This window comes from Alosa sapidissima, chromosome 15 (assembly GCF_018492685.1).
Source record: "Alosa sapidissima isolate fAloSap1 chromosome 15, fAloSap1.pri, whole genome shotgun sequence".
Lineage (NCBI taxonomy): Eukaryota > Metazoa > Chordata > Actinopteri > Clupeiformes > Clupeidae > Alosa > Alosa sapidissima.
The window spans coordinates 18,084,098-18,107,880 of NC_055971.1; the positions used below are offsets into that span (position 1 = coordinate 18,084,098).

At 45.7% G+C, this 23,783-nt stretch overlaps 1 protein-coding gene across 2 annotated transcripts in view; it reads right to left on the reverse strand.

The window, feature by feature from the left end:
• tyw1 (tRNA-yW synthesizing protein 1 homolog (S. cerevisiae)) overlaps positions 1-23,783 on the reverse strand; it is a 58,836-nt gene that overhangs the window by 19,889 nt on the left and 15,164 nt on the right. For both annotated transcript variants that reach the window (XM_042063127.1, XM_042063126.1), the window contains exons 9-13: positions 19,166-19,218; positions 18,933-19,051; positions 14,740-14,849; positions 8,348-8,525; positions 5,285-5,420 (exon numbers count right to left, since the gene is read on the reverse strand). In XM_042063127.1, coding sequence (XP_041919061.1) covers positions 5,285-5,420; positions 8,348-8,525; positions 14,740-14,849; positions 18,933-19,051; positions 19,166-19,218 — 596 coding nt within the window. The remainder of the gene's footprint in view (positions 1-5,284; positions 5,421-8,347; positions 8,526-14,739; positions 14,850-18,932; positions 19,052-19,165; positions 19,219-23,783) is intronic.

Consider the following 23,783-nt stretch of genomic DNA (forward strand, 5'->3'; position numbering starts at 1 on the left):
GACTTGGAATGGAAAAAGTGTCAATTACCAGCTTAAATCGCATTCTTTCATTTGGCTTGGCACTAATGTGAATCAGACATGGGCACGTCGCCACGCCGTCTGCTAAATGACACTTTTGTTGATCAATAAATCATCCCTATAATCCAATTGGTAAATAAATCATTAATCATTAATCAAGCTGATAGATTCTAGAGTGGAGACCATTGCCACAGACGCGAATGAGAGAGAGGAGGAGAAGGAGGAGGAGGACAGAGAGAGAGCAAGAGGAAAGAGAGAGAGAGAGAGAGAGATTAGAGGAGAGAGTGAGTGATGAGTGGATGTGTGAATGAGGGCTGAGCTAGCTATCCATCTGCAAGGGTGCTCTGTCTCTCGTGCTCCTACTCTCGCTGTTGATGACTTTAATGAATCCAGTATGGGAGAAAGGCAACATTTGAGCAAAGTCGGATTCATCTTCTTGTCTAATAGCGTGCCAGCCATCGGTGGTATAAATGTCAAGCTAATTTGCTGAGAACACCGAACATTAGTTTGTGTCAGTTTTGCATGAATAAAAAGGATTCCAACAGTTTAGTTAACATCCCATGAACCCATTCATTTCAAACAATGTACAAATAATATCCAATGTGGTTAGGTTGGGGGATTTTAATACTCTGGAGTCTTTGGTCCAACCGGCAGGGGCCCGGGCCAAGACACTGGGCCACAGACACTTATCTCAGTGGCTTGTGCCGAAGCGCCACACTGGGCAGATTTGTCACGCTACCCAACCTTCTGGCAGGCCGACAACAAGCGAGGCGAAGCAGGCGGAGATCACTCCGCCAGCCTGGCCCACCATGACATCCACTTCTCTCAGGGCACAGGCTGTGGAAGCCCACTTCCTGTAACCCCCCCCCCCCCCCCCCCCCCCCCCACCCCACCCCACACACACACACACACACACACACACACACACACACACACACACACACACTATGTTTACTTAGATCTTAACATAGGGGAAGATCCAAACAATGATAGAAGCATGTTACAGGTTTAGACTGGTCTGATCAAACACAGAATGCTTTGTGACATTTATCCTTTCGCACTAGTGGTAATGGGAGACACACACAGCCTTGCACCAGTGCTCTGGTCTGGCCATAACATATCCACCTTCACCGTCAACAGGTTTTCCTTCCATCGCTTTATTTAATGCTCATAAAGTTACTGCCCTGGTTTGACTGAATAACGGAACATTTTCCTTATTATGCATTTTAAGGTTAGGCAGAGATTTGAAAATATTTGTTCAATACCGAAGGACAAAACATTACTGTGACATGAATAATTCATCGCTTGCCCCAAGTCAGGCAGAGAAATTTCTTATTATACCTCCGGAGAAACAGTTAAATGAAATTCTCATGAAACGCATCCACGAGGCAAGTCGTATTTGTTTTTCCATGAAATTACTAATGCCCAACTGTATGGGATAAATGACGCTGAGTTATGAAAAAAACAACACTGAATAGTAAACACGCCCAGGCATGCACCGCCAGAGTGACTTCTTGTTTTCTTCTTCTCACTCACTCTCTCTCTCTCTCTCTCTCTCTCTCTCTCTCTCTCCCTTTCTTTCACACTCTCTCTCCCCCTTCCTATCTCTCTTTCACACTCTCTCTCTCCCCCTTCCTCTCTCTCTCCCCCTATCTCTCCAGTGGCTCCACAGCTCCTGGGAGTCTTCATTACCCTGTGTCTTGGCAGAGCGAGAGCATCACACGGGAGAACGCCGGACCAGAGCACTGTGCTCCAAGCCACTGCATCCGACCTCACATGAGACGCGTCGGACATTACATCATGCCCCTGGCCCTATCCCAGATTGCCTCACTTAGCCAGGCAGAACTAACAAACCCATGCCCAGTGACATCAACCAAGCGGCCACCAAGTGATCTCAAAGGAGCGGGAATGGAGCCATTGTGTAAAAAAACGCAAAGCCCTCCATGCCCTGCAGTGATCGGGAGGATTTGTGGTGGAGAGAATGAATCCTTTTTCTTTGGAATCAACAACTGTGCGACTGATCCCAACACTTAATTCAGCAGTGAGTCAGTGTGCAGAGACAGCACGTCAGATGTGATTCAGGCTGCTTCAGCAGCAGCACTGATGCTTTTCAAGGTCACTGAGCCAGTTAGGGGAGCACTGGTTTATTTTGCTTGCCATTTGAGGGACATGGCTAATAAAGATAAATAAATCATAACATGCAGATTATCAGGTTATTTAGACAGTATATTGGGGTGACAATCTACAATATTATTGAGAATGAAGGACATACTCCTTTCTCCTGAGCCCCCAACTTTACACTAGAACACCATTAAAGCTGTTGAATTGGTCCTATTTCAGCAGTGCTCTCATTTAAAACGGCAAGGTACACACAAATGGTACAAACAAATGGGTTTAGGGATAAATCAATTTGAGCAGAAGTCTCAAAATCAAGTCCTGTCCCAAAATCCCTATTAGACCCCTCACCTGTAAAATAAACTCTTTCACAATTTGGACTGGACTGAGTTAATAGCCAACACAGATCATGTCTTTAGATAACATTCACTGATCTGTCTTTGAAATGGTATGAAATTTGCAAATGAGTTTAGTTTACAATCTGTGTTGATGTGGCTCTAAATTAGATGACCTACCAATCACCAATCCCTTACAATCTATAAGGCTAACAGAAACCCCACTGGGACAAACACTTGCCAAACGAGCATCAAGGTAATGAACAGGGCCAAAGCTGCGGGAGACGTGTGGAGATTCTTAAAAACAAATCAAACCCAGACACAACAAAACCAGAAAGAAAAAAACAACTCCTGTGAATTTGCTTCCATTTCTCCTTTCAGCCAGTCACCAGCCACCACTTGTAGGGAGCAGAGAATTAGTGTTTTGTCAGCTCTGCTCGACTCCGTCCCACACACACACACACACACACACACACACACACAAACACACACACGCACACGCGTGCCACTAGTGACTGCTGACCTGAACACAGCTAAAACAGTTTCCCGACACAACACCACTCACCCTGAATCACCATCAACTGCCTCTTAGGCACTTACAGCTTCCCACATCAGACTAATGGAGGATATCAACCTGTGCAGACTGATAATGAGCTTCTTTCCCCTCTATCCGTGGTGAATTCGCTGAAGGCGTGATCCAAATGTGATAAAAATCCAGCATAAACACAAATCCGATCAAGCTGAAATTCCCGCCGGTGCTTTGCTGATGCGATAGTGCTATAAATGACAGATGATCGGCAGAGGTGGGTTGCTCAAGGTTAGAGAAGGCTACCAAACGTCATTAGGTGGGAAAAGTGGAGCCATCAAATAGTCAAAATCAAATGAGGATTTCTCACTTGAGACATTACAGACACTGGCTTTACAAATGAAACAAGTTGACGACTGCTCCGTAAACTCCCCAACAATAATTTGAAACTTTTGAAAAGATTTTTAGTCAGTTATTACTTGTCAGATGCTTTTTCTTTTTTGTGTGTTCCGTCATCTGCATCAATATATCTGTGTCCAGGATCCACAACCCGCTGTGGATCGAATTTTTAGGGGTCAATACAACACACAGAGATAACAACTTTTAATTTATAGGCTAGTCACCATCTTTAGCACTGCACTTCTATAGGTATTAAACATATCGATAGCATCGATGACAACAAAAGGGGACAAGCAAGACTGTTGAACAAAAAACAATTCCTCTGCGGAGCTAGTTGCTCCAACAATCCTTTTGTGAACAGAGAAGCAATCTCAGATCTTTGTTTCCCACTGAATGTCCTCTATCTGTGTTGAGAGCCAGGGGGATTGTGGGATTGGGGGAATGGGGGGGGGGGGTGTCAGCTCCGAGTGTGAGATCACTTCCAGAAATCACTGGAGCTGGCACAGGCCTTGATCATGCCACAGCTGCACTTCCGTCCAATCAAATCGGTCCGTCGCTCGCCTTCATGATGGATTTCACAGTTCCCCATTAATTTCGTTATGTAATCAGTCCCAGGACGGGGTGTGTCTTTTGTATCACACATGCTAAGTTGATGCCGCCCGAAAAGAAAATCGACAGGCTTGAAGATGGCGAGAGAAAGAGTGAATCGCTCCATCTTTCTGCCATCTTAGTGGCAACAATAGAGTAGCAGAAAAAAGAGGGGTTTTGAAAGAAGGATTTTGGTGCCTCAATTGAAAAGCCTAATTTTCAATTGAGACGTTGAGCCTGTAGTATCAGAGACTAAGCCCTGCTTCCCAAGCACTACTTCCACTGTGAAAACCTCATAAAAAGAAGTCTAAAAAAAAGAAGCCATAAAGATAAAGCCCGCAGGCACATGAATAATCTCTTTTGCCACTCCTCTGAACTAAGGAGGCACAGCAGATAACATACCTCACTTCCTCAAATGGCCTCTTTTGTAGATAATGATCCTTCCATTTGACAGCCCATGTGTGGGAATGGAGAAATCGTTTTCTGAAACACGTGTTTACTTTGGCGTTTACTTCGGCCGGTCTGATTACACAAAGGCTGTCTAATCTTAGTATTGTATTGTATATGGGGAAAGCCACTAGGTAGTATGAAAACACGTTGAGGATTATCAATCAAAATATACCACCACAGAAGAATATTGAGGCTTTGGTTTTGAGATGAGAACTGATGTGATAGCATCAAGGGCCAATGGGAGGCATCATTAATTGTCTTCCATATCATTACAGTAATGATCAGTGTGAGGGAGGCAGTTATATGCCTCCTCCCAGTACTCTACTAATATTTTCCCCCTAATTCATTTACAAGCTGCCTTTTAATAGCCTGTAATTTCTGATCCCTCTAATCTGTTTACAGACGTTACGGCTGCACAGGGCAGAGCAGAGCAACTGGTGGCCTGTGTTGTTTTGTGAAGTCAGAGCGGAGGAGGACGGTGCTGCGGTACAGAATGAGACGCATGACTGGTCAACTGGAGCATCTGTCAACTAACTGTGGGTCTCAGTGCAGTTTCTGACCACCTGGGCAAGCTATGAGAACATTTGACACACTTATGATCTCATTTGAGTTGATTCCCTGCCATGTCTTTCAATTCTAAAAAAATCCTAAAAAATATTCTTACGAGAGTGTTGGTAAAAAAAATGTTAAAATACTGATGTCATTAAAACCAATGAAATGATTACTCTTCCAAGCTTTACAGTAAGAGGGAAACAAACCATCCCTTAAAAAGTCAGAGAGGAACTCCTTCAGTACGCAAATGGAGAGTGTGATCAACAAGACACATCTTTCACGACAAGCGAAGCGTACAAACCTTTTCACCCAGGGCTCGGAGGCTGTCCAAGAAGCGTTGCCAGAAGTCCTTAAAGAGAGGTCGGTCGATCCGTTTCAGGCTGTCCTTCGTGCTGGCGTCCACGCTGACATATAACTGAGTGACAGGAACCAGATTCCTGCAAAACAAGTGTGGGAGAAAATTGGGATGAACGGGATGAAAGGCGGAAAAAGGGGCATGAGACGTTAATCTGACAGTTTCTTCACACGTTGAAATCAGATAGGCATTTTTCCTCTCTGTATGTTCACGAGAGAGAGAATGGCTAACTAAAGAGCCTCCAATGGCTACTACACTAATCGTGTTCCCTCTCCTGGATGATGGAAAGGAAAAACAAATCTAATCAGCCTCCTATACGGTACTTTGTCCCAGGAGTTTTTTAAACTAAACCGAGATGATGTATGCATGCATGTATAGACTCAACTAAATAGCAGAGAGCCTGACAAAGCAAATGCTTTAGAATGAGCCGAGGACCCCGTAGGCAATCAGGTGAAAGGGATGGAGGTAATTAGATAAAGCAAGGAGCTCAAAGGAGAGACAAAAAAAAAAAAAAACACTCCACCCGTAGGGCATATGTACAACATTAAAGAGAGCTAGGAAATACTTTCAGCTACCCTATAACCCAGTGTCAAAAAAACCCAAGGCCACCTTGATTTATCCATCCAACCTACCCATCATCTGTCACTCGGGTGAGTGAAGCCTTGCCACTTCCAATCAAGTGTGTGTCGGTATCGGCCGCAATAAATTTGAGCACCTTGAATGTGAGGCTTCTTCGCTGACATGCGGCCTGAGGTAGGGCTGATTGCTGGTAGCCTCCTCTGCAATGGCTGACAGCAGCTCAGCGGCAATAATAAGTTTGGCTGTCAAGCAAGACGGGGGCTGCCTCTCAGTGTCAGGCGCACACAAACACACACAACATGTGCTGATCGGCCTCCAGGAAAAGCAACTATCCAGAGAGACATTTCATGTGTATTTATACGAGGTAAGACTTTAATATTGGAAAAGCTTCTAAAAATTATTTAGATCAGCTTGTCATAGTTCAGACACAATTTTTTTTAATATTACAATAAAAGAGAGCGAGGCTGAGAGTTGTCTTCTAAAAAAGCGCAAGTTTATCCTTATTGGAAAAAGTCTAATATTAGTGCAGCTTTAAACTAACACTATATTACTTCAACGTCTATCTAATTAAGGCAGAAGTCCTAACATGACATCCATACATCACCACTGCAGAAGTAATGAGTTCTTGTAGGCTCCTCCACCAATCCTCATTTGGTCTTTGTGAATAATTTAGCCCTGGTTGCTACTGACAGCAAAGATAACTCTGGCGAGTGCTATGAGCAGAGCTAGGCCTCTGAGCCTCTGGGCAGCTTTAACCTTAGATAGATACAGAGCCGGAGCATGGGGGAGAGTGTGTGTGTGTGTGTGTGTGTGTGTGTGTGTGTAGTGGGAGTGTATTATTGAGATGAATAATGCAGTGTAACCCTGCTTCCATCTCTTTCAATGAAATGGCATCTCGTTTTATTCATGCAGCAACACAAGGGATGGCAACAGACTGGCAGCAGCCATCTCCCAATCTCTCTCTACAGAGACTGAAGTGTGTGTGTATTTGTGTGAGTGTGTGTGTGTGTGTGTGTGTGTGTGTGTGTGTCTGTCTCGTTGTGGACGGCTGCTTTGTTCCCCATTACAAGTAAAAGATGGTGCTGAATGTGTCGCCACATGCTGCAACTCTGTTCCAGGCTTAGTTGGAGGAGCTGCTTGTATCCCTCCGATAAACCTGTCCCAGTGCGGTGCGTCACGGCTGTGTGCCCCTCACATAAATGGCCGCCCTTCTTTCTCCATCGCGCTCAATGACTGCCCACTTCTTTCTGCCGTAAAAAAAAAGCACGGCTGATTTATGTTGCGATGGTGGCTTCTGCCAGGCAGGCTGAAGATGTATTTTTCTTAAGTCTGAGGGGAGGACATAGTGAGTGGGGGGGGACGGGGTGAGACAGCGGACCGACGCTACCGACAGCGTCTGGAGAGCCAGAGAGCCGCGCGCTGCGTTCGCTCCATCTCAGAGCGGCAGCTACAGCCGGGGCAACAGACGAAGCAGCGATTTGCAATTCTGCTTGGGCCGATTAGTGCTTATCAGCGCTGTTACAGGCTCTGCAGTGCTACGGAACAGAGCCGTGCCGCTCAAACGCCTGAATGCCGTGTTCAGGGACTCGGAGAGAGAGAGAGAGAGAGAAAAGTGCGCTGCTCCAAACGCATGTTTCAAACAAACTACAGAGTGCGGGTTAAAGCGGGGGGTGTGGGGGGTGGGTGGCGGGGGTGGTGTCGGTGACGAGGGTTTTTGGGGTGGATCTGTGCTGCCACAAAGGGGATGTTTATGCGAGCAGATGTCAGGGTGAACAGCGTGTGACAGAAGCCGAGGGCGAGATGAGGTGGGTCTAATGCAAGCGGCGCCATCTCTCTCCCGTCCGCTGGCTTGCCCGCCTGTCAGCCCGGGCTTCACACAGGAGACGACTGCTCAGCAACGCCCCCATCAAAACACGCCGCAAAGGCTTTTCTCATTCAATCAGACACTTTGTACACTCTTTGTATACAAATAAGCATCGGTCCGGGAGACAAAACGCTGGCTTGCTTAGTGGAAAGACGGGCATTGGGACTTGAGGAGTTGGAGAAGTAAAATGAGTGTGACTGCTGTGGGTCTTTGGCAAGGACAACTTGTTCTAATGGATTCACTGGTTAAATTTAACAGATATAATTATGAGCTTCGAGAAGCTAAATTGGGTATCTGGTTGAAGTCCTTGAGGCGTTCAGATATCCTGAGAAAGCCATTTTCCCTTCTAGAAGGAATATGTAAATATACATAAAATACATAATTCATTTTGTTTACCCATCTCTTCTAGCATCTTACATGCACTTAAAAATTCCTAAATGCAAAGCTCCGTGAATGACAAACAGGATGTATTACGGGAAGCTCGCTGGCGTAATTCTGTGAAGCAAAGCAAAACAAAAGTGTTGCAGCGGAATGCCTTGTGCTGGAGGCGGTGAGAGAGAGCTTACCTGATCTCGTCGGGGAACTGAGCGTTGGTCACCAGGAAGCTGGAGATGCGCTGCTGGTGGAGCAGACGCAGGAAGGCGTTGATCTCAGGGTACATGATGGGCTCTCCCACCAGGGAGAGGGCGCAGTGCTTGACAGCCAGGCCCTCCTCGAAGCGCTCCGGGCGAACCCCCGGGACCCCTGCAAGGCAGCACAGTCTGAGTCACCGGTCTGCCTGAGAGCCGTCGCACACAGCACCACACATGTGGAAGCGATCGGAGTACAGCTGACGCTGTGTTCAAAGGATATTTCAAAAGCGCTGATAGACAGGGGCGCTGTGGTGCAACTGGCTACGGCGCTCATACCACATTCCGCACCACAGCCCGACCAGGGTCATTTCCCGTTCCCACCCTATCTCTCTTTCCCACTTGCTCACTCTCTCTACTGTCCTATCTGATTAAAGGCAAAATGCAGATAGACATCCGTGGCCTACTGGTTAGGGAATCCGACTTGTGACCGAAGGGTGGCCGGTTCGATCCCTGACTGGTAGGAAAAATGTGGGTGGGGGGAGTGATTAAACAGCGCTCTCCCACATCCACGGATAGGGTGCCCTTGAGCAAGGCACCTAACCCCCAAGTGCTCCCCGGGCGCCGGATTAAGGGGCGGCCCACTGCTCCGGGTGTGTATGTGTGCTCACTACTCTGAGTGTGTGTGTATGAATGGGTGTACACTGTGTGTGTGTGTGTTGTACACTTTCCCCGGATGGGTAAAATGCAAAGAACAAATTCCTTGTATATGTAAGTATACTTGGCCAATAAAACTGATTTAGATTTTTAGATTTCGATTTAGACAGCAATACAAACCAGATTACCATCAAAACAAGAGGGACAGTGTGCATGCATTCATCTCTCAAAACTATGCTTCAATGACACACAATGGTAATTTCAGCTAATCTCAGTGAGGAATGAGTCAAATTTGAATTTTTTTAAAATCTATTAACACTCTTGCTGGAATACTGAGCTAAATGCAGTCAAATAAATCTTTGCATGAAAGTTGAAATATTCAGTTCTTGATTAAACTAAATTAAAGAGCTGTTGATTAAATTGCGTGTTTATTTTGGATAGGTTGTACCTAATTATGACCGCCGCGCAGCGCATGTCCAAATTTCCGTCAAGGATTCCCAGGACACTGAAAGACCGGGGTACACGAAACTTGGTGGGCATGTAACCCCACATGGATAGCATGGAACCATCGTTTTTCGTTTTGATCTGTAGCCCCCCCGCTGGACAGGACCCCTCGAAAGGAGGGTAGGGCAGACACAGTTTTCTGTGAATATCTCGAGAACCGTAGGGTTTAGGAGGACCTTTTTTTTTTTGTATGTTGATCTCAAGGGGCCATGTCAACCCATTCCATAACCACTCATTTCATGTATAGCGCCACCTAGTTAAAAATGAAAAAGCAAAAAATTAGGCGTTTTCATCACAATATCTCTGGCTGACATGGTCAAAACTGCACGAAATTGAAAGTGTAGGATCATTATGACACCTTATGAATGCATGCCAAGTTTTGTGAACTTTCGTTCATGGGGGGCCTTACAATAAAATGATTTATGTGTACATTTAGTGACCGTACACCAACAAGGATTCCTGGGACACTGAAAGACCGGGGTACACGAAACTTGGTGGGCATGTAACCCCACATGGATAGCATGGAACCATCGTTTTTCGTTTTGATCTGTAGCCCCCCCCCCCGCTGGACTGGACCCCCCGAAAGGAGGGTAGGGCAGACACAGTTTTCTGTGAATATCTTGAGAACCGTAGGGCCTAGGATGACCAATTTTTTCTGTATGTTTGCCTCCAGGGGTCATGTTAACCCATTCCATGTGCACACATGTGCATAAACAGATACACACGCACACACATACATTCACAGTAATCATACGTATGACACATAGTCACACAGTAGACATATGCACGCATGTACGCATGCACACACACACACACACACCCACACCCACACACATAAACATAAACGTGTGCACACACACATGCACACAATTCAAGAATTTCTCAGAATTATGAACAGGCAAGATGGGGGTGGGGTTGTATAAAATGAATTTTACATGTGAAATCTATGAACTAATCATGTTTTGGTACTTGTTGTCTAGCAGATACCAGTAAGAATTGAGTGTGCATAATGCAATTTAGTGAGACAGTTAGAATCATATAGGCCTTTCAGCGTGATTTATTTTTGTGGAAAAAATGTGCTGGACTGGGCGGCGGTCATATTTTGTACCGTTCTGCGGTACATCTAGTTTCAATAGTTCTAGACCGCTTTCGTGATTGTTAAGGGTACACAGGCAAGTGAGTGCATGTCCAAATGTGCAACAGTACACAAACAATCTGTCTTGCTAACAGTACACACATTTTTGTCTTGCTCAGTTCAGTCAGTTCACTAGATTATAGGAGCTTTCACATGGCCAGAGGTATTGAGTATCAAAGCTGCGTGCGGGCACACACACACACTCATTCTCACACACACACACACACACACATACACAAACACACACACACACACTCACACTTACACTCACACACACCCACTATTTCCTCCAATTCTCAGCTCACCAGGTAGGTTCACTTCTCCCTGGATAATCAGACCTGCCTCCAGCTTTAGGTGGCAGCGCCTGCCACGGTTGTCAAATAAATGAGTCAATGCCAACAGAGCAGCGGCAACCTAAGAGGGCCACAAACAAGCACGCGGTTCCTGTACCCCGAGTCAGAGACGGGACCACAGGCAAACACGTTCTCCTCTGCAGAGGACAAACCGTGAAAAACAAACCTAGCATATTCCATAGTGTGTATTAGCGGAGTTACATAACCGGTGCTGGGGACACCTGCAGTATAAGTTATATCCACAGTAATGGGTTAAAATGCCACTGTAACTGAAATCTAATTTATTTTAAAGGAGGGATCCAGAATTACTTTAAATAACCAGGCTGTATGCGCACAAAAGATTCAGTCTCCAAAAGTAAGGGGAGGCTCTTCTGAAGACATAACAAATCAATGAACCATAAAATAACATTTAATTCAACAATAAAGTATTTTATTGCTGGCAAAGACCGAAGTCATTATGTGCAACCTGGTATTCCTGAAATATCACTTTTGCAGTTGAAAAGACTTCACTTGAAATTCCAACACGATTAAGCCAATCCTCTGGAGACACTCCACCCTCTGAAGTGCTTCATCTAGATTGCATCGACATTCTCCCCACAGTACAGTATGAATGACTGCTGCAGTGATGCCAGTATAGACAATAATAATCTGGTGGCACAGAATGCAAAGGAAAGTGAAGCAGCATCGCGCTGACTTAAGCAGTCCATGATGATGGTCCAAATTGAACCATGATGAAGTGGGCTTTTCAAACCGAGACAAGAGAAGGAGGAGGAGGGGGAGGGGAGCAGAGAGGGAGACAAAAAGCTAAAGAGCTGGAGGAGAGAGAAAGAGAGAGGGAAAGGGAGAGAAAGAGAAAAGAAAGACAAGATCAAAATCCAATCCCCCGATGTGAGGCACGTCTTAAATGGACTCAGCGGCCGAGTTGTTAAGATCTCCCAGTGACATTTCAAGCACAGCTCATCAAAGGGAGCACTCGTGAAGGCTCACAGACTGCCTACACTAATCCTCTCTCATCCATCCGCTCATATGCAAACCCTGATTAGGTGAAAAACACAAAAAGAGAAAAATCAAACAATCGATCCACCTCCAAATGCTGAGCATGGGGCAGCGGGGACCGGGGTTAAATGACAGTGGGAGGGGGAGGGAGGCAAGAGTGAGAAAAACCAACTCACTCCAGAGGAGTGAGTCACTCCCCATCAAAGCCTCTGCAGTGCCAATGAACTCCGAGCCCATCAGAAACCCCCCAGCCCCCCACTCAGCCCCCTCTCGCAACACCACCACCCCAACTCCTCTCCCTAAACCCAATAGCCCAGCTTTACCCTAAGCAGTGTCAGCCAAAATCGATCCAGATGTCGATCAAAGTCGCCAGTTTGCTCTAAAAATAAAATATAAAAACTGGGCCTTTTTTATAAAGTCTGGCAGTTAGTGACTGTTTCCGAGCTTCAGTCACTCGATACATGAGCTCATGAGTGTGAGGGAGGAATGTGTGATTTTGTTGGAAGTCGTGGCTGGGAGGGTGCGGGCAGTTGTAGCTGATGTGATGGGGTCTTTTCAGATGGATGATGAATACTCAAGAAACACCACTAGACAGACTTTATGGGAACACAAAACCAACAATAGGATTAAATAGTGCCACTTGACAAAAAAGCACTCAGAACTGCCTGAAGCCTCTCTTTTACCCCCTTGATGAGATTTTGGGAGTGTTTATTATGCACTTCATCAGAGAACAATCCCCACAGACAACTGATTATCCAATTGTGATTTTTAAAAAGGCCTGCTTTAATGACATAACCACATTTGATAGTCCAAGTTCCATTTGTATTCTATCTATTTTTCTTGCATATTAAGAACTCTTCCATTATGTATGTGGAGCGCTATCCTGGCAAAGTTATTGCTGCTGCAGCCAGCACTGTTTAATTAATCACAACACAATCAAAATAAGAAAGCCGACACTATAAAGAGCTCTCTGGCAGACTGTGGCAGGGAAGCTCGGTATACAATGAGCAAAATTGTTAATTGAGTTCCACTGCATTCAGCAACAGAATATTATTTACCTCCCCAAATCCATATTGCTGCTCTGAATACAATAATCTTCCTGTTGACAAAGGAGGCGTTGATCTCATAAAGTAAAATGGGGGTTGTGTTGGCTGTACATCATGTAAATGCAAGGGGATATTGTTTGAGGAAATAAGAATGTCCAGGTCTGCCAGCCCCGGAGTTAAATGTGATCCTCCTCATGCTGGATCAATGTGAAAGAGAACACCCACTAAACCTCAACACAAAAACACTAATCAAAATGCTGTTGGTGTAGGAAAATGTTCCTACACTGCATTCTATTCCCTTAGTACACTTAAGTCCTAAAAGTCACAACACTACACGAACAGTCCTTCAGTAATGCTCGACTTCTGTTGAAATTGTTGGTAAAGAACACAAATGAGATTACTGATGGGGTTAAATGTAGAATTAGGGCTAGTGACAGATTCCAATAGTGTTATTTTGCAAAGTAAAGTTAAAGTAAAATTGATTACTCTCCACTCCTGATAAAGTATGCTTAAATATCCTTTGTATGCATTTCCCACAAACCAAAGACAAAGTTGCCTGCCGCGTCAAAGTGAAGTCACAGTCTCAAGGTCATGACAGATAAGGCCCTGCCTGTATGAGACCCCCTCAGAGATGCCACGGGACAAACCGCGTCACTGGAGCCCCTGCATTGTCTAATGCGAGTGACTGGCGCTGGGGAGATTTATGCCACCCGCCGGGAGTGCGAGCTGTCACCCACTAATCAAAGCGCCAAGCTTATCTCCTTTACTCCCCGGGCACCCTTGGTTCCCAATAACAATCTCATGCATTTGACTGCAGGCTAACTGACAAGGCGCAAATGAATAGATGGGGTCTGATTCATGCCGGCACTCAGAGCTCGTAATGTCAGCGCTTTGTGTGAACCACAAAGTACAGCCCAAATATCCCCAAAGTGCCTGTCTGGGTATTTCAGAGCAGGGGGAAAGAGTCCTTCTGTGGTGTTTTATTTGGAAGTTGACAGTCAAATTAAAACATTTATCCCAAGTGTTGGTGGGCAAGTTTTGAGTGTTTTAAGGGATACATGTTCTGCTGGTTTTGGAGATAAAACTGAATAAATACGTCGAGTGCCAAAGGTGGGAAAATTCCTGAGTCAGCAATGGCTGTCAGCCAGTCTGTATGAAAAATGCATAGCTTGTGTTACGCATGAGGCCAAGTACATGACCTGCAATTTCAAAGCAATTTCAAAGTGTCAGTTGATATCAAAAGTGACTTTACATACATTGCATGAATTATTGCACAGTATGTGCAGTGGTGAAAGAATTATGCAAATATTCAGCCAGCTGTATCTGGAGTTTATGGAAAACCATGGGACAAGGGGTCAAATGGCATACCTCAAAACGATGTAAGTACATAACCAAAAACCCTTGTAGATTTCCCCAGTGAAGGACATATGACAAAATAAAACCAGACAGTCTGATGTGAACCAAGGTAACCAATGTAAATTTAAGCATTTCAAGAACATAAAAATGGAAAGTGAGTGTGAGTGTGCGTGAACTGAATATAGCATGCAAGCCTGCGTCTGTGTATGTGTGTGTGTGTGTGCATGCGTGTCTGCATCTGTGTGTGTGTGTGTGTGTGTGTGCATGCGTGTCTGCATCTGTGTGTGTGTGTGTGTGTGTGTGTTGTGTGTGTGTGTGTGTGTAGGCTGCAGACAGGTTTACCTCTGAACTGCTTGATCATGCTCTGGTGGTTCTCCACCGCCTCCAGCAGGATCTTCTCGGCCGGGTCCATCTTCCAGCGCCACTCGGTGCCCACGGGGTTGGTGTGGTGTCTGCGGGCCGGGGGGGGGGGGAGGGTGGACAAGACAGGACAGGACAGGACAGCATCTGTCAGATGTGGCCCCCCATCACCCGAACCACCATTCAACACCCCCACCCACAACCCCAGCCCTGTGACCCAGCTAATGAGTTCATCGGGACCCCTTCACAACGGCTCACATCATCACTCACAGCAGCCGCCCACGTCATCCGTCCAGTGCATTTGTATTCCCTTTCTAAGCGCCGATTCTCTTTCAGTCACATGAGACGATCACTGCTTTAGATTTGCGTTTAAATGGGTAAAATAATAAACTCCACCCGGTTTCAATCATTTCCATGCGGCTAAGTGGAGGAAAGACACTAGGGGGTTTTGCTGAGGCTGAACAGAGCAGATCAAGAGCGCGGTGCCCTTCAGCTCCACCCTTGAGGAAGATCAGCCCTCTGTGACCCACACACTGACACACACACACACACACACACAGCCTGCAAATGGACGCCACTATGAAAATCTCAGCTTGAAGGCCTCTCCCTCTCTCTCCATTCCCACCTCCTCACAGCTGCTGGACGCAGGCGAGTGGAAGGAGTAGTGGATGGAGCTCCGCTGGAAACCCAATATCATTCCCACAAACAAAATGGGGGAGCATGACTTATGAAATGCAAGTCTGAATAGAGGCCACGGTCATGCTAGCATGGGTGTCTTGACTCAGGTAGGTGGACCTGGAGCTGCAGAGGCCCAGCATCTGAGAAATGAACCATGTGCTTCACAGTGTACACACAGTATCCAGAGGGGAAGGGTCAGTGAAGCGCGGCCTTGGCTAAGCATTTTCTAAGGCTGGACATGTGTGGATAACCCTCAGGACCTCGCTAACACTAATACTGCTCACTCGGTACAATCCCTGGCCTATTTTATACAGTCTATGGGCCTGACACAGGGTTTGTTGTTTAAAGTAAAAGGGCACTTGCTGCCAAATACATGCTGACTCGCAGCAGAAAATTTACTTTTTTGTCAGCCACAAATGTTACTAAACCCCCAGTGAAAAATGAAAAACTCTGAAACTTCTAAATGGAAAAAAGGCTAAACAAACAGGAGAGAGTTGTTGTCAACCTCACTCTCTGCGGCTCTTGTTCTTGGGAACAGAATTCTACTTCCTCTGAGAGGAGCAATCTGTGAGTCAGTCCTGCAGCATCCCTTGGCCTTGGCTGATGTAAACAACTCAGAGTATTAATTGGAAGACAACTGCTGTGCAATCGAGGAAATGCTCAGTATTCAGGATGTGCACTCAGGAAGGAAGAACCCATCAGTCACTGCAGAACAATCCGTCTCTTCATGTGAACGAGACGAGGGTCTGTTCATGGTGTTTTTACTTATGGTTTAACCCACGCAGAGTAAAAACACTGAATCTACAGGAATGGTTCTGTGATAACTAGGGACACGTAGGGACAAGTGTTGTAAATTAGCATTTAGCTATGAACAATACTGGCATCAGATAGCGTTTTTCAGTTTGTCTATTAATAATGCATCTGTCTAGCCTGGTTGACACCAGACCCTTCTCAATACAATTGTATTTGAGATAAGGGTCTGGCAAAGGTTCATTCACCTCCCATTTCAAAAAGGGCGTCAACAACAAACGCCGATCAAAATGCCTCCGGGCGCAATTGGAGAGACCGAAAACCAATCAAAGCAACGAAAGAGATGACCTATGCAGAGCGACGAGAACATACATTGCAACAGTTTACTGTCTATGGTTGTAGGTTAGGGGAGAACTGGGAAGAATGAAACCTAGCAACCTACATCTGCCCTTTCAGCAGCCTACCACTGTTGCAGATATTACATATAGCAAGCGCAAGCGCACCTGATTGATTAATCACCCACTATGTGCATTTAGATTAAGTTGTCCACTGCATTTAGATTAAGTTTTATTTAGTATAATTTGTATTTTAGTATATTTAGTATATTCTTTATCTTCTACAGTCCTTATTGCTTAGCTGTGTTTTTTTTTATATTATATACTTTTAATTACTTTTTTCTGCTGTTAGTGAATGTGTGTGTGTATGTCTGTATGCTACTGTGACCTTGAATTTCCCCTAGGGATCAATAAAGTATCTATCTATCTATATTCCAACATAAGGAAGCAGTATGGGAAACTTGTCGTTTTCTAACTCCTTGTCTAAAACCGATGCGATAGCAGCTTCAAATGAGTGCTGTTCCTTGGCAGCAGCCATCTGATGTTCATATTTGCAAAAACTGTTTCAACGTCGGTGTTCTATCGTCATCTAAAGCCTGCCTCAATGGTTGTGATTGGTTCCTAGGATTTAGGCACATTGGAAATGGGCTTGAATGGGCTCTTCACTAGACGGACCTGCAGAGCAAATCCCAAATTTGCCGGAAGTTCGTCTGGGTTTCCCAGGCTAGTATCTGTCCATATCAAATAAACTATAATAATAATAATAATAATAATAATAATAATAATAATAATAATAATAATAATAATAATAATAATAATAATATATACATTTTCAAAAAACTAACTAAATAGATGGATTGCCTTTTCTCTTACATATTCAACAGTAACTCCTTTTCAAGTAATGTGATAACTTGGCTGGAACAGCCTCTCTCAACATCTCACACTGGCCAAATACTGGCACACAATGTCAAAGACTCACACCTCTGGCAGTCCTCTGCAGAGCTGTGCGACATTTCGCCTGAGAACCTTTCTGCTGCTGAGCTGTGGCACTTATCAGCTGTTGCACACGGCTGGAGCATTCCCCATGTATGCCACGCCAGCCCCTTTGCCCCTCTGATTCTTCTGCTTTGTTTGAAACACGCCTCACGCTTATGCTAATGCTGTTGCCACATTCTATAGCGAGATAAAAATAAAAAAAGCTTTGAACCACAAAGCCACTTTGTTCCCATTCAAAATTAATGGGATTCATCTGAGAGAAAGAATAAAGACCATCCAGCGCGGTCTCTCTCTCCCTCGGTCTCTCTCTCTCTCTCTCGGTCTCTCTCATTTCCTCTCCCTCTACGCTTGTCGAGTATGTTCCTTCTCCATGTTTGTTTGTCCGCTCACATTTATCCCACATGGGCTAATCTGAAAGTAAACTCTCCTTCGTCATCCTCCTCCTTTGACGATCACAAGACACACACACACCACACACACACTACACATACACACAGACACACACAAGCACGCACACACGCACACGCACACACACTCCCAGAGGCTTTTGGGGCTGCCTGTGGTAGCAGACGGCTGAGTCCTGTTGCGCCAATGCGTTCTGGTGGCAGCCATCCTGGATGGAAGCCTCCACTCAGACGTGGCTGATCTAGACTGACAGCTCCCAGCTGTACCCTCCAGCCCACAAGCTCGGGACCTTTTCACCAGATGAGATGAGACTTTTATCATTTCCATCGGAGCGAGAGAGGGGGGCGCGGTGGCAGACGACAGGGTGGACAGGCTCGCCGATGCGCCCAACCCTCTTCCTCTCGTAGCCAGCCATCGTCATGAATCAGCGTGGCCGTGTCTGCTTTTGCACTTGCAATTAGCGCGGCCATTCATCAGGGCTGTTTACGGAGGAGGGCCGGAGTGCTGACGGTAAGCACGTGCATCACTCATCGCCACAGAGACCTGATTATTCATTATCATTAGTAATGAGTCGTGGCGTCTATCAGAAACTCTCAGAGGTCCTACTGTGCCTATGCCTTATATCCCCAGAGAAAGCAGACCAAACCCAGGTGCAGTACAGACACTTAGTATACTTAATAGAATAAAACATATTTTATTAGAAGACTGCAAAGATACCTAATCAACACATGCATTTGTTGTTCACTGAAATAGCATTCTTGATGGCATATTATGTTATACACTTCCAGTTCAACTTCACCCCTAGAGTCTTGCACAGAAATCATCAGAAATCAAAGATTGATTCTCTGTACATCTTACCCCCCAATACTGACCCACCTCGATAAATGCAATGTCGTATACGCCATTACTACTGTACGTGGTGCTCTCAACTCAATAACGTAGCAACACTAAAACAGAGGCTATGTAATGTATCATTGAATTGTGACCAAATAGTGAATCATTTCCTCTCACCTCCAGCAGAAAACACATTTATTGGCACAGGCCAGGCTGGGGGTGGCCTCCATGCACCGATGGGACTCGATGCCGTAAAAAGTGTGCTTGTAGCAGCCACCTCTCCCACGTAGCATCGACTGCCAGAAGACGCAAGAAAGCATTCAAGGGACAAAATGTACCTCAGGTAAATAACTTCCCAAAGAAACCAGGGCATAGGGGTATACACAACAAATTGAAAAGTTTGGACTCACCTTAGTCCAGCGACATAGCTTTACTCCAGAATGGCTCCCGATGAGCTTGTAGCCTGGATAGAAGAGCAGATGAAACAAGCATGAGTGACAGTGCTGACTTGTCAAAGGGTACTGGCCTGTTTGTCACTCAGACCCCAGACACCTCTTGAGAGACACTGACATAGTGATAGTGATTCCAGGAAGTTCATTGTCATTTCCAAACAAAAGTGTGATGTGCCAAGAAGCTGTTCCATTACCATGACATCCTGGGGAACCACTAATCTACTTTATAATTGCCCTCTCTGGAGTGAAGAGAGACTGAATCAATCCCCCACTGAATCAATCGGACTGCATTAAGATTAGGCTACAATGCAGATACAGGTGAACAGGTTAGGCAGATTAGGCTACAACGCATATACAGGTGAACAGGTGAATTCTACAAAGCCACTTCAGCACCAAGCCAGGGTTCATTTCAGAGTATTTCCTCTGATGGAGTGCTTCACTACGTTCCCTACATTCTGAAGGGTAACTCTGTATCTGATCTGGGGGTTTGCCAAACAGATTTGTTCTTTTGTTCCTTGTGGCTTTAGTCTGTGTCCAGCAACACCTCCCATGCCTGCTCATCAAACAGAAAGACTGGCTCCAGGATATGGTTACCCCGTCAGCATCCATTCATCTACCGCTGCCCAGCACTGGGACAGATACCTTGACAGGGTCGCCAGCAGCTGGAAAACCTTCACTGCTCTTCGAAATCTAAGGCTTGGGTGCTGTGGTGCAACTGGCTACAGCGTACAGACCACATTCTGGTCCACATGCCCATGGGGTTCGAGGCCGACCTGGGTCATTGCCCAATCCCACCCCATCTCTCTATTACACTTGCTTCCTTTCACTCTCTTCGTGTCCTATGTGATTATCTGGCATAAAAGCCCCAAAAAAATGATGTTGTGAGCGGCGTAATACAGCATGTCACATTCCTGATTTTCACTCATCCTGGTGGAGCGGTTCAAGAGTTTGTTGAGTTGAGTATTTTTAAGCACTTTGACTCATTTGACTCCCTACAAATGGCTGTTCACCAAGAAACACTGAGAGCCCACTGGGGAATTCGGGTCCAATTTACCATTTACCTCACAAACACAAAAAAGTGAGCAGAGGTCTGCAACAGCATGGCTGATCGCTTTCAATGAGGGGCTCAAACAGAGGCAACACCACCGCAGCGCCTGAGCACTGGTTCAATTTGTGGCTAAATGACTCGGCCCAGCTGTGCTGGGACAGTAGCGGGATCAGAGGTGGACATATGATTGAAGATAACCTCTCCCACAGACAAACATCTCTCAGCACACGCACACACATCTGCTGCCCCCCCCTCCCTCTCTCTTCCAAACGCAATCACAAAAAAACAAACAAACAAACAAACATACACACATACACACACACATACACAAACACACACCCCAGGACAAAGAGTGCTGAGCAGAGATCTTTTCCTCCCCAGCATTTTTTTGGGTGGGGTGGGGTGGGGCAGCACAGGGGAGAGGGGCTCTGTGTGTGTGTGAAGCGCACGCATCAGGAAGCCGAAACATTCGGAAGTCCCACTCCCACCTCCTCCACCCCCCCCCCCCCCCCCCCCAACCGTGTTCATTAGGAAAACTCCACATCAAACGGCCCACGCCGTCTTTTATGTTTGCCTAGAAATGCACAGGGCAAGATCGGGAGGGAAAGGTAGCTACCGTCTCTCCCCCCTCCCTTCTCCTTCGTTTTTTTTTCTCTCTCTCTCTCTATCTCTGTCCTCTCTCCCTGTAGAGCTAAATCAGGCTCTACACAACAAGGCTCAAACACGGAGACTGAAGGCATAAAGTATATGAACAAAGGACTATTCTGAATTGCAAATGCTGTTTATGTGGGCATTGCATAATTTGCTTGTTCAAAAAGCACCAAGCTACAACATGTAGAATTATTTTTGTCTGGCTTTGGAACATCTGGTCAACCTCTGCTATTTGGGGTGAAGGACAGAGATAGGTCAATATGATGAAGCAGAGAATTACAGTAGAGTTTGCAGTGAGCATAGATATGTGTGTGTGTGTGCCTCCATGTTTTGAGCAACTCAGACTTTTTCTAGAAGGGCACAAGCACATTCAGTGACATTTGTCCATTATTTGGCACTTCCCAAGGGAAATCTGAGTCCAAATGGAACCACTTCATCGTCGCTAGGCTGCAATGAACTGCCATGGCAGAGGAATGAAAGTCTGCTTTCAATGTATGGCAGAGCCCTTTCCAACTGCAATTGGATTTTTCAATCTGGGCATACCCACATGTTCAAGAAATGCGATATAATGGCCAAACGTGCTGTGTGTTTTGACAGAATGAACGGTTAGCTTACATTCATTTAACACGACACTTGGTAATTATGACAGGTAAGGATGGGAGCATGGGACCCGTGCCCGCTTGGCAAAGCTAGTGGCATGGCAACAGAATGCAAGCATGGGATGCAGTGTAAGATAATCACTTGGTTGGCACGTAAGCAGCACATGATCTGATTTTCTGAAAGAGCGATAATACTGTATCTACAGTTGGCACTGGCAGTGGGGACAAGTGCTTAAGAGGGTAAAGAGAGAGTAAATTTACATAAAAGGAGAAGCTAACACTTCTCCCATCTCAGTCTAAGAGCTCCAACAGGCTTTTATTCCTTTCAGTAGCACATTGCCATGACCACAGTTTTCAAGAAGGAGAATTACTAATGCAGAGCTTCGGACTGATGTCATGTTATTGCACGCGCGCAGCCAGCCAGTAAAAAAACTCAGGATTGCCACCATGCTTGCAGCCAGTTCACGACCCGGGAACCCTTATTAATAGGATTCTAAAAAAAAAAAAAAGTCACTCACTGCCCAAGTGTTCAGGCCTGCTAAAGTTACAACTCCATTTCCAGAATACATCCGCACGGCAACCCCTCTGGAACACATGCAGGCCAGATCAGACAAGGTCTACAATGTTCATCAATTATGCAACACTCTGCAACAGCCCCTCTGAAGACACCCTCACATCCATTTGCGAGGCTGACATTAATAACCTAATTCTTCCCTCTGGATGCTGAGCAAACAGGTCTTTTATCTTCTCACTGGCTCTCTCACTCTCATCATTTCTGTTTCCCCATACAATACGAGCAACACGCATCTAGTTCAATAAGTAACCTCAATTAATAATTAACAGCAACTGGCAAAAAATGCACCGTCTTCATCTTATTAATGACATTTCTACACTCATTATGCTTCATTTGTTTTTTTGAGGGGGAGAAGAGAGGGAGCTTGTTACCTCTATAAAATTATAGTTTGTCTCAGTGCACTGTGTTCTCTTGATTAAGATGTTCTCTAGACTTGACAGGTAAAGCATTCCTAAGGTACCACATTGCTACATTCTACCCAAGTATCTCTTTCTTTCGTTCGTTCTTTGTTTATCTTTTAACTGCTGGCTTGCATGAAGGCAGATGTATGGGAGTAATTTAGTGAGATAATAAGTTAATTAACTCAGTAACCTGAATAGGAAGCAGGAGTATGTGTGTGTGTGTGTGTGTGTGTGTGTGTGTGTGTGTGTGTGTGTGTGAGTGAGTGAAACTGGAGTAGACAGTGCGGCCACTTTTCAAAGTCAGGCAGATCTCCCTCGAGCTGTGAGCTTTCCCCCCCCCCCCCCCCCCCCCCCTGCCTGGTCAGCACAAACTGCTGTTTAGAAAACTGAATGAACAAACTAAAGAATGAAAAACGGAATGAATGAACTCAGACAGTAGGGACACATTAGGAGACATATCCGAGCAATACACCGGCTGAGCTCAGTCTTTTTTTTTTTACAGTTTTTTCCCCCCCTGACTGAGCTCATTAGAGTGTGAATGGAGAGGTGCAAGGGATGAGGGAAGAAGAGAGGGGGGGGAAAGAAGAGGAAAGAAAACGGAAATAGCAAAGGGGAAGAGAAGATGGAAGGGAGGAGAGACATGGAAAGAGGGAGAGGAGGACCGTGGAAAACTGAGCATGGGAAGAAAGAAGCTTCAAAACTGCTTATCATCACTTTCTTGTAGGCAGAGAGAGTGAGGGTGTCTGTTTGTCTGTGTGTGTGTGTGTGTGTGTGTGTGTATGTGTATGTGTATGTATGTATGTATGTATGTGTGTGTGTGTGTGTGTGTGTGTGTGCGAGAGAGCGTGAGAGAGAGAGAGTGTGAGTGTGTGTGTGAGAGAGCGAGAGAGAGAGAGAGAGAGTGAGTGTGAGTGTGTGTGTGAGAGAGAGAGAGAGAGAGAGAGAGAGAGAGAGAGAGAGAGAGAGAGTGTGTGTGTGTGTGTGTGTGTGTGTGTGTGTGTGTGTGTGTGTGTGTGTGAGTGAGTGTGTGTGTGTGTGTCTGGAGGGAGCGTTGAGCTCTGATAAAAGGGGAGCGGTGAGGAGCTCAGGGGAGATGGGGCCACAGGAGAGGAGGCTAATTGGGCTGCGCTGTATCATTAGGGTTACTCCACACTCCGTCTGGAGGGACAGCACCCGTATCATTAGGGTTACTCCACACTCCCTCTGGAGGGACAGCACCCAGCAACACGTGCCGCATGGCAACCTCTTCATTACAGCCAGGTAAAAACAACAGTAGAGAAAGTGGTCAGAAAAAAAACAAAAC